At 39.4% G+C, this 12,333-nt stretch overlaps 1 protein-coding gene across 1 annotated transcript in view; it reads right to left on the bottom strand.

Annotated features, from left to right (window-relative positions):
- RSU1 (Ras suppressor protein 1) overlaps positions 1 to 12,333 on the bottom strand; it is a 327,531-nt gene that overhangs the window by 272,106 nt on the left and 43,092 nt on the right. The window contains exon 2 of the mRNA XM_006894295.1: positions 11,329 to 11,379. Coding sequence (XP_006894357.1) covers positions 11,329 to 11,379 — 51 coding nt within the window. The remainder of the gene's footprint in view (positions 1 to 11,328; positions 11,380 to 12,333) is intronic.

Below are 12,333 nucleotides of genomic sequence, written 5' to 3' on the forward strand. Positions count from 1 at the left end.
TCTCAACCTTTCAGTTAACAGCTGAATGTCTGATTTTAACTACGGTGCCACAAAGGTTCCTTTGACACAGACAGGGGTGGGGAAAGGTTCAATACACCCTAGTTGGTTGAGGTTTTTATTCCTTTCAAATGGAAGTTATTTCACACATGGGCATTTTTCCTGCACAGACTCACAGGCTGTGGGGTGACTATTTTCCACATACTGCTGGTTCCGATGAAGGCAAAGAAAGAGGAGAGTATCATAGAGAAAGATGAGTTTCCATCACAACTTTTGTGAAGGATGTGCAAAACCTGGAGACAGGGGTCACAGATTAGCAAAAAGAAGACTCGGATGATGGAATCAGAGAAAACAAGCAGGTAGAAAAGGCTGAAGAAACACATTAGCCACACAGAGGTTCAGGAAAAAAAATAGCAGAAAATGAGGTTGAAGAGTTTGATAACTGGTGTCCAGTTTTATAGATTGGTGTTCCTAATGTTAATCTGACAAAACGAGGAGTGTATAAAGTTTAAATATACACAGATAAATTAGGTGAGCATCATGGGTATTTTTTTTAAAAGTACTTTCAAAGCTGTTATATACATTGCATGAAAGTTTATTCTTTTAAGGTTTTATAGAAATCTCCAGAAATATCTATTTTTTATATAAGTAAGAGTTATAAGTCTATACTGCAAATACGTGAGTATTATTTTGCCCTACTCTAGGATTTTTAAATCTGAGGGAATAGATTACTAAGGAAGTAATGGATGACTGTAACAGGACGACGACACACTTGCTGGGATCAAATTATCAGGTGCATTTTTCTAGGGGTTATTGCTACAGCTTTTACTGTAATTTTTTTTGAAAGGTAAATGATCTAAGAAGAGAAAAACTGCTTTAATAGCATCTACTCAAGTATTAATCTCTTAGAATATCCTCTCCCACTCTACTCAACACCTATACATGCACACAGAGACAGACACGCAATATATATACATATACATTTTATCTATACATATATATATAAAATTGTTATTAAAACAACTTTACATGAGAGCCATTCCAGTGTAAATGTAAATAAAACTCATTTCAAGAATAGCCCCGCATGGTGCCAGCTGGAAGGAGACCAGCCGGTGGAAGGTGACTGCGTCATCTGGCGCCAAATTATTTTCTCTAGAGAGCACCACCATTCTCTAACTCTCAAATGAAGTGGCTCGATTTGAAAACATACTATAGAAGAATTAATAGGTTCCACAGTAGCTAGGCCCCTCTTAGTACAGAAGAGCACCTGAAGAACAGAGATTCTAGAATAGGTAGGGTTTTTTAGGGGAACAGGCAGTGAAGGTCAAGACTCCAGGCTATTTACTAAAGAGATGATATCAAAGAGAAAAGAGTTTTCTGAGTTCACTGACTGGCCCTCGAATCCGGGACTCCATATGATGACCTCGCCTGCTTATTTACCAAGCCAAAAATAACAGCAAGCTCCCAAGGGTAGGCAATTTTTCATGGTAACCTAACTACTGGTACCATTAGATAGATACCGCCTAATTAATAGCTGTCAGATTCAAAAATATTTGTTCAGATATTTTTTTCTCCCAAATTCAATCTTTCAAATGATGGCACAGTAATAAATGATAAATGTGCACTAATTAAAAGTATAAGCTATTGATCAAAGTTTCTGTATTATAAATATATTTATCCTCTGTTAAAATGCAAACAGCAAGTTGTTTTGATATTGTCACAAGATAAATTCATGACACCGAAACGATTTATTTTACATATTCTCCTTCATAGTTTAATTTCATACAAGCCATGCACAAGAACTTCTGCATAAGGCATGACAAATAATCTATGAAAGAGGGAATGACTTAGAAACAGCAAGGTCTTCAACGAATGGTGAAGGTCATTCTTATGAGTTGAGACAGTTCATTTTTCTCATTCATCTCAACAATCTCAGAGTCTAGAAAAAAAATAGCTTCAAGGTATCACACTTTTAAAAAACTGCATCATTCTCTTCATAATAATGTCATCTGCATATTTTGTGAATGTACCATTTTTATGAGGTTTTTATGTTTTTAATTAATTTATACTAACACTGAAGGTAAATATCCTAACCATGTATACATCTGCCTTAATAAAAGTTGTTACTTTGAAGAATTTAGTTAAATAATACCTTTGATAAGGGAATTTCTGAATCACGAAAATAGGCTGGTCCATTCTGGTTCACTGTGATTCCTAATTTATACTGAAGCTGTACTAATAAAAAAATAGCCTGTAAAAAATAAACCCACATTTTGCCATGAAACTTAGGTTTACAACTTGGCCAAGCCATTTCCGATATGATACATTAAGTGACAAGATGTGGTCACAGTTAAAGACTCGAAACTGCTGGCAAAATAGCCAATATCTCAGGAGCAGGTTTTACATGGCAGTTAAACTTCTCAAAATAAAAGCTAAACAATCACATTCAGACTCACATGAAAGAAGTTTAAACTGGGGCATGACTGCTCAATATGTCTGTCTGCATGGAGATGCTCCTTTTTTATTTCTTGCCAAAGATGATGAGGGCTTAATCCTCACCATGGATAACTGCAAAATCAAAGATATTATTATAATATTTAAGGATCTAGCAATATCTGTATAGAGGCTTTGATATTAGAATAAAATTATTTTTAAAATGAAGAAAAGCTTCACATTAATAAAATAATGTCGAGTTAGCCCTCTACCATTGACGCAGAACATAATATTCCATAAGGAATAGTATCATTCCCTACACTGTTGTTATAAAGTAATACAAGAGTCAGTGTAAAAACATTAAAATATTCGTTTTCCCGAGCTTTAGATTGTTAGTTTCAAATTAAAAATCTAGATAATGAACATAAAAGTATTACACTTTCATCAGGGGTGGGTGGAGGTGGGGGATTCTCATGTCAGGCAAATACAAAATACTATATACGGTAACACAACTCTTTAAATTGAAGGATATAAGAAGTTTTCAACTTGAGAAAGTAGTCATAATAAAAACTACAAAATGATATGTGAAACGGCATATACAATTTGATTTTAGAAGCAAAGCAGAAAATCAACATACCTCCTTACAGAATGATCTATCTTAATTGTGGTAAAAAAAGCACTTTGTGAATTGTAATTACTAAATGCCCTGTACGTACTGAGCTGAACGTCCTGCGAAATATTTTGTTAACGAAGTTCCGTTTTTAAGCTTTAGGTACAAGAAATGATAGGAAAATGTGTATCTCAACAGTGACCTCTAGTGGTCAACGCATAAGATGTCTTAAAAATTTTTTTTCCCTGGCTAAGAACACTTAACAGTTAGGGCCAAGCCCTTGTCTCCATTTTGGAGACTGGGTAAAGCAGCTGGACTCTGTAAGGTGGGCTCTCTTGTTTGGGTTGAGGGTCAGTGTGGAATGTTTGGTTATTTTTTTATTTAAGCCTCTTCTTTAGAGTCAACAAGACCTGGAGGGCTCTTGTATTTAAAAGTTGGGCCCCAGGGATTATATTTCAATTCCTTGTTACTATATTTTGGAAGAACATTCTTCTAACAGCACTGTTCTGTCAATTTGCTATACTGAGGTTATCTGGGTTTGCTGTGATGCTGAATCTTGTGCCACTGGGGTCTCAAATGCCAAAATGGCTGTCCATGGTGGACAGTGTTTCGTGGAACTCCCAGTTTTAGGACAGGTTTGGAAGCAGGAGTGGCATCCACTTCCTAAACCACATGACTCTGGAAACTCTATGAACTTGGAGAAAGAGTAATTATAGAAAGGCCTCAGGTGTTTAGGGCCAGGGTCAGTTTATAGGGTCACTGTGAGTCCTGTTTGACTGGATGGCAAGCAACAACAAGAACAGTTGTTGTTGTTATTGATTAAGTGCCCTCGAGTTGTAGATGACTCACTGCAATCCTATAAACGAAAAGACCTGAACACTTGTATAACTTTCATCATTTCTCCAAGATCATAGGGTTTCTGGAGGCAAGCTATTTCAGACGTGGATGCCACTCCTGCTTCCAAGCTTGTTTTAGTCGGGGAGCTCCACCAAACACTGTCCACCTTGGGAAACCATTGTCACATTTTGCACATCAGTGTCACAGTGTTCAGCATCATAGCAACCAGGAGTTACCTCTGTAGAGCAAATGGATAGACCAGTGCTATACCACTTAGAAGAATGTTTGACCAAAACCAACTAAAACCAGGCCTGAGGGCCACAGATTAAAATCACCCCCCTTTGACTTGGTAGCTTTGCTTTCTGTCTTCTAGGTCAACAGAGCTCTATGTTGTTGTTGTTGTTCTTCACAAAGCTAATATTCCTATGTTGCTGAAACTAAAGAGGACCTGAAGCGCTTGCAGTGGAAGGTCAAGGACTGCATCCTTCAATATGAACTGAAGCTCAAAGTGAAGAAAACAAAGATTCTCACCACTTGGCCAATTGGCAGCATCATGACAGATGGTGAAGAGATTCAGATTGGTGACAGCTTTAGTTTGCTTGGATCTACAATCAACACTCTTGGTACCAACAGTCAGGAAACTAAAAGATGAATTGCATTGGGAAAGTCTACTCTTAGAGATCTCTCCAAAGTACTGAAGAGCAACAACATCAGTCTGGGGACTAAGGTGCACGTGACACAAGCCATGGTCTTTGCCATTACTTGCTATGCATCAGAGAGCTGGAAAATGACTACGGACGACAGAAGGAGAACTGATGCCTTTGTGGTGCTGGAGAAGAGTATTGAATATACCATGGACTGCTAGAAAAACAAACAAATTCATCCTGGAGAGGGTGAACCCAGACTGCTCCTTGGAGGCTTTAGACATGTTGCAAGGCAGGATCAGTCCTTAGAGAGAGACATCATGCTCGGGAGGGTGGAGGGAGAGGGCAGGAGACGAATACCCTTGATAAGATGGATTGATTTAGTCACTGTGGTAATGGGGATAGGTATGTTGGAGACAATCACATTAGCAAAGGGATAGAGCAGGGTTTAGGGCTGTTGTACATAAAGTTACTATGAATAGCAGGCAACTTGACAGCACATAACAAGAAACAACAACAAACATCCCTATGATTTCACAAATCGATGAGGGGGGGGTGAAAAAAATGGGAAGGATCTTGTGTGAAAAACAACGTATTCAAACTTTGTAAATACACTGATAAAAAACAAAAAAGTAAAATTGAGTAAACATGTTATTGTCGTTGTTGTTCTGTGCCATCTAGTCACTTGCGACTCATAGCAACCCTATGTATAAGAGCCCTAAACTCTGCTCTATCCTATGCCAACCTCACCATCTCCGACACACTCATTCCAACCACCCCAATCACAGAATCGATGCATCTCATCAAGGGTCTTCCTCTCCTGCGCCATCCCTCCACTCTCCCAAACATGATGTCCCTCTCCAAGGACCAGTCCCTCCTTGCAACACGCCCAAAGTATGTCAAACGAAGCTTCAGAATCCTTGATTCCAAGGAGCATTCTGGTTTTACCCTCTCCAGGACAAACCTGTTTGTTTTCCTAGCAGTCCATGGTATATTCAACACTCTTCTCCAGCACCACAGCTCAAAGGTATCAATTCTCTTTCTATCATCCCTAGTCACTGACCAACTCTCCGATGCACAGCATGTAATTGCAAAGACTACAGCCCGGGTCAGGCACACCTTGGTCTCCAGCCTGATGTTGTTGCACTTCAGTACTCTTGAGAGGTCTCTAACAGCTGACTTTCCCAATGCAATTTGTCTCCTGATTTCCTCACTGCTGTTACTAAGAGTGTTGACTGTGGAACCAAGTAAACAAAACTGTTAACTATCTTACTCTCTTCGCCATCTATACTGATGCTGCCAATTGGCCCAGTGGTGAGAATGTTTGTTTTCTTGATGTTGAGCTTCACCGTGTATTGAAGGCTGCAGTCCTTGACCTTCTGCATCAAGCGCTTCAGGTCCTCCTCAGTTTCAGCAAGCAGGGTTGTGTCATCCGTATAACACAGGATGTTGATGACTCTTCTACCAATCCTGACGCTACATTCCTCTTCGTACAGCCCAGCATCTCGGATGATCTGTTCCGCATACAGATTGAAAAGGTATGGAGACAAAATACATCCTGACGGACCCCCTTCTTGATTTTGAACCATGTAGTATCTCCTTGCTCTGTTCTGACGACTGCCTCTTGGTCCAAGCATAGGTTTCGCATAAGCACAATCAAATGTTCTGGGATTCCCATTCTTCTCAGAGTAAACATGTACAGCAAAAAAAAAAAGAATAAAGAAGAAAGAAAAAAGAAAAAGCTAATATTCCGACTTGACAGTATACAACAACAGCATTCTAAAACATAAATTGAGAGATGAGAGATGAAATTAAGGAGCATAATTGAAAAAGGCTCAGTCAACACTGACTTAAATAAAAGGAAAGGGATCAGAATGGCATCATACAGAAGGAGCCGAGAGATCTTGACATTTTGGACTAAATTTTACTTGGCCTTCTGCATTGTAAGATGGAAGGTGAGAACTTGTACAATTCATCTCAAACTAATCAAAACTAGCACAAATCATCATCTGATAAATTCTTTTAATCAGAACTATTAACTGTGCACTTGTTTCAAGTTCAACATATTATACTTTCACAAGGGTCCTGTTGTCACAAAGTTGGTTTTAGGTGACTGCTTCCCTCTATCACGTTTCTGAGGCTGTAAGTCTTTCTAAGAGGAGCCTGTTCTTTTGTTCCCTAAGGGGTGGCTGGTGCATTTGAACTTCTGACCTCTGCATTAGAAGCATAATTCATAAAAAATGATACTTCCAGAGCTCGTTTTTCGGAGGCGGTATCGCATACTAGTGGTGTTCTCTGGTTAAGCACTTGAACTGCTAACTGAACAGGGAGCAGTTCAAGACACACCAGCTGCTCTGTTAGAAAAAAGACATGACCATCGGTTCCTGTAAAGATGACAGCTGAAGAAACGCTAAGCAGTAAAGCGTTAGACTCTGTGTCAGAAGAAACTTGATAGCGATGGGTTTGTAGTTTTGTTTGGGGCAGGGTACATAATAAATATAAGAGAAGGTTCCTGGCCTCAAAAGACTCATAATAACTGCATGAAGAAACTGGTCAATTATTTCAGCACTTATGTGGCATCCACTTCCGTAATAGCTTGCCTCTAGAAACCCTATGAACCTGGAGAGAGGATGAAAGACATACAAATGTTGAGGACTCTCCTTCTAGGGTCGCTATGAGTCACCTGCGACTTGATGGTAGTTAACAACAACAACGTATATAAGATTAAACATATTCAGAAATAAGTGAGAGAGGTTCTGGGGAAGTGACAAGCAGGAAGAGCTCAGCCCAGGAGGGTTGCTGGCTGCAACAGGCACCCAGTGGTTGGTTACTACACCTTCTTCCCTCCCGGCAGATTCTCCATTGTAACCTGAGTAACACCTCTCCCAGGACATTGCTCCTTAACTATGGAAGGACTCCTATGCCTTTATAAATACAGTATCAATAATTCACATGGTAAACACAGGCCAGGCCGATGGTGAGGCATTTTCAGAGAGTACACCACAAAGCTTATCAGAAAAGAGCACACAATGAGCAGGAAACACAAGTTGGCCTCAGCTGCATCCACACACGCTCATCCACAAGAAAGCACCCTATTCCTCTATAAACTGTTTCAGCACAACCCAGCCAGTTTTCAGGCCCTCCTGGTCATACAACTGCTTCCTCCTGTCAAATGCTCTGGGTTTATAAAGGTAATTACGAGCAAGCCACCCAGTGCTCACCAATAGGCATTAGGAAAGTCCAAGAAATAGGTCCTGTGTTCAAGAAAGCTGAGAGATCTCTTGGGAAGGAAGAACCTTGGAGCAATAGAAGAATGAGGAAATGTTAGAGTTTAAGGAGAAATGATTTCAAGAAGGCCAAGTAATCAAGGAATCAGGGGAGCTCTGAGAGAAAGATGGGGTGAGAGGGCAGCAGAGGTGGCTGCTAAACTGGGGAGGGAGAAAGTAGCCAGGGACAGGGCACAGGTGCCAAGCAGGAATGTCAGTGGGAGAAAGATTGATGCATCTTTTATAGTAGCCCTGTGCGGGGAAGGCAGTGGACTGTGGAGTGCGGAGCTAGACAGCAGCATTTGAAGATTCAAAGAGGGAGCCTTCACCCAAGCAGCCCTGCCGGCAGATGTGCAGGGAGAGTGTACTTAAGAAGGGACAGTGGGAGACAGGGTGCCACCTTAAGTCTGAAAGGATTCCAATTGGGCCAGAAAGCAGCTGTGGTGGCTTCCCAGAGTAGTGCCTGCCCAATCACAGCACAAAAGCAGCAAGGAAAGATTTCTTTGCTACTCCTGCATCCATCTCCTTGAAGAAGCATAAACACACTTGTCCAAGAAAGTACATTCTGGTGAAATCATTTGTCTCAAACTTCCAACAACCCACACTCCCCCAATGATACACATTCAAATTTACAGTTTCATTGTATTGAGAAGGATTTCAACAGTGACTAGCCTGACATTTTTGAAATATTTTTATAAACCACGGCATAGGAAATCTCAAGAACTTCTGTTCACCAACTTTAGAGGAATTTCAGGATCATACAGTCCCACCTTCAGCTTCCTCTAGGCTTCACTCAGTACTGGTCTGAGTGGACCCAGAAGTGGAAAAGCTTAGTCCCACACTCTCCTGATGTCCCTCTGCAAACATAAATAATCCAAGGAGCTCTAGTGGCATAATCCGTGATGAGCTGCACTGCTAACCCAAAGGTGGTGCCTCTCTGGTGGTTCGAGTCCACCACTGGCTCTGAAGAAAGAAGATGGACAATCTTCTCTTAGACAATTTACAGTGGAGAGTCAGCTGGGAGTTGGTTTGTTGTTTTGGTTTTTTTTTTGGGGGGGTAGGTTTTGGTGTTTGCTTTTTTGTTGGGGGAGGGGGTACTGTTTTTTAAAGCATAATCAAAGGCGATCCCCAAATATGAATTCAAGTTTAGAGAATGTCTTTCATTCATTCCATAAGTGCAAAAGAGAAACCGTCAACACTCAGTTTATGGGCACCAGGGAACAAAAAACAGAAACACTTTTGCAAGGTAAATGAAGGGCTAAGGGGTTTATCTCTTCTGAGTCCCACCAGCTTTAATGTAGCAATGTCAGCTGATCCCTATTAAGAACAATGGAAAGTGAAAGACACTGATTACAATAAAAAGTGACAGGAGGGAGTGCCATGCCACTTGCATTTAATGCATATTTATATTCCAATCAAATGGACATATTTACTATAAACACTTGAAAATCCATAGCAAAGTCACTTGTTTAAATGCCAGAAAAATAGTAAAAGATGCTAATTTGACCTTAGTGGAACAGATCTTGTGTAGCTGACACTCTACTCACAAGGGCTTGAAACAGAAGTTACCAAGATGATTAATTGGTGTTTACTGCATTAGGTCAAGAGTATCTCAAATTACAGGGTGATCCGAAGAAAGGGGGGAAAAATAAGAAGTCTGCATTCTTTTGGAGTTGACCATTTTAAGAATAGACACATTTAATAATGTAAATCAGTTTCCTTGTCCAAGAACTTAAGTTCTTGGAGAAAGAAACTGACATGCCAATCCTTGAGCTTTCCATCTTTGTGAACATGTAAAGATCAATCAAAAGACTATGATCATCAGAAAGCTCTTTTTTTATGCAGGACAACAATCTGGAATAAGGGGTGCATTGTGGGGTGGATTTGGGTGGGGAGGGAAGAGAGGAGAAAATGTGTAACAATGAAAAATAATTATAATAAAACATTTTCTATTTTCAAAAAAAAAAGCTCTTTTTTTAAAAGGATCAGTGGATTAATAAGGCCTTAAAAGTTCTTTCACTTTCTTACTGACTTGCAAATGGTTTTACTGTAATAACGTTGAAAGCAGAGCAATGGAAAACTTAGCAATCAGGAAAGACCTTTAAGAACTATGCCTAGAAAGCACTGGGAATTTCTGCTCACAAAATCTTGGTGCAACACAGGATTTAGGATGAAGCCCAACCTTCACAACCAGCTGAAAAGACTCCTGAAACAAAGACTGGGGTCTCTGGTTTATTTGTTACAAAAATAATGAAGCCGGCAGCTCTATTACCTCATACAAAAATGATCACTCAGGACTTTAGCTTCTATGGCCAGTGCATCTCAAATATGACAATTGTGCCACTCCGTCTTTGCCTTAAAAATACATACTTTTGTTAAAAACAAACTAAGCGGCCTGATTCCTACTCACCAGGGGCTCTAACTGTCACTCTTAATTCCCAATAATCAACGGCTCGGTGACATTGCTCCAAGCTGTATATAATGCATGCACACCCATAAATTCACGACACAAATCTCGCAGCCTGACACGCGGCTCCATTTCACTGGACTCAGAAAGCTCCTAACAAATTCTTGCCACATGATTAGAAAATCATTCAAGTCTGCAAGGAAATATGGCAACACAAAGAAGTGACAGTCAATTAGAAACAAGAAAGGAGTGTGAGCCCCGGCCATGAAAATCTTTAAAACCACAGGGCCAAGATTAAAACGGCCTGGATCATTCATACAAGATGGTCTTTTAAAAAACAGGCATTAATTCGACTACATGTCAATCATATCATTAAATTACGAATGCCCAGGGGTACTACTCATGGAAGCCAGAGTCCAAAATCTGAAGACTGTAAATGAAAATTTACATAATTTATACAATTCTCTAGCTTTTTTTTTTTTCATTCTATTGACTTGAAGGAAAAGCATATACAAAGGGAGGATGTTCTTCTTTTGAGAACAAAGTGCAGATAAACTAAGACCCCACTGTCATCAAGTAGATGACATGCATGGCAACCCTCTAGAACAAAGTAGCCCTGCACCATGGAGTTTCCAAGGCTGCGGATTTTTCTGGAAGAGTACCACATCATTCTCCCTTGAAGTAGCTGGGGAGGGTAAACCACCAACCTTTCCATTAGCAGCTGAAAATGTAACAACTGAACAACCAAGATTCCTTATATAAAAGGAATTAGAAAAAAATAAATAACAATCTTATACTACTATTTTTCAATAAGTTTTACATGCAATACTAATCAATGGCATAGACATTTCAGTTATCACAGCTTTTGCCATCCTGAGTGCAACTATGTACAGAGAAATATTATCTTCTCTCTTCAGATTACGTATGCATGCACACACGCACAAGAGGAAACACCCTTCAAAGTTGAGCAAAGTACAAAATACTGGAAAATATGTACTCTTGTATTTTAATATCATTATGATGTTTCCAAAAATAACCATTCATCATCAGCTTCTTTTAAAGGAAATTCCAGAATCAGCAATATCTTAAAATCACTAGAGTAAAAAACTGAAACAAGTCAGTAAGTTCACTTACTGGTTAGCTTGTTGTGACTCAGCACCAGTTGAGTGATGTGGGATAAAGTGACTGTAAAAGAAAAAAAAATATATATATAAATAAATAAAAACCACAGTCAATATATGGATCCAAATTATACATCCACACCTACAAGATAAATTGGCAAATTAGTTTCACAGGTTGATGCAGCACCGCTCACAAAACCAGAAATGGGGATTCATAGAACATGATCTGTTAAATGTGCAACCAAATTAAGAAAAGTCATGCAATTAGTAGTGCAATTAGTACAGCAAGGAAGAGCTAATGAGATTGATGTCAGGGGACCAAATACTACAAAGGCCAGTTGGCTTTGCTTGGCTCCCTAGTCCACAGGCCTAACCTTTGCAATCCATCTAAAAATTGCAAGCTGGCCAGAAGAGCTGCCCAAGAAGGAATAGAGGAAAGCACAACGTCCTTACTTGTGCTAAAAAACTCACATGAATGCAGAAACATCACCAAACAGAAGGCAGGCAGCATGTTACTTTACCTATGACCACTGTCCACTCAGAAACTGTCCTACACATTATCAGATGATCAGAGTAAAATTCTTCCCTGATGTCCTCTAGACTGTTTGATGGACACTGCAAAGCACATGCATACTGCTTGCCAATTTTAAATATTATCATGGAGATTTAATCTGATGAACAAGATTAAAGTGACTAAAAGAACAGATTTTCCAACCATAAAGAAAGAAAATATACATATATCAAAAGACAAAACAAAACAAGTGACCTTGCTTCCACTGTAGGTCCAAAAACTTTATCAACAGCATTCTCACACACATGCATATATACATACACATAAAAGACACGTGGAATTTTTTTCAATATTCTTTCTATGGGAACATCTTATTAATTCAGTATTTTCTGTTTATTTCACCTGGAAATGGATAAATACTTTCCCAAAAAGGGTCTAAATCTTAGACACTTAGATGCTAAGCTTGGGTGCTTAGAAGATAAAAGTTATTTTTCATTCCCTGATCAC

This window comes from Elephantulus edwardii, unplaced genomic scaffold (assembly GCF_000299155.1).
Source record: "Elephantulus edwardii isolate Elephantulus edwardi_28Jun2011 unplaced genomic scaffold, EleEdw1.0 scaffold00139, whole genome shotgun sequence".
NCBI lineage: Eukaryota > Metazoa > Chordata > Mammalia > Macroscelidea > Macroscelididae > Elephantulus > Elephantulus edwardii.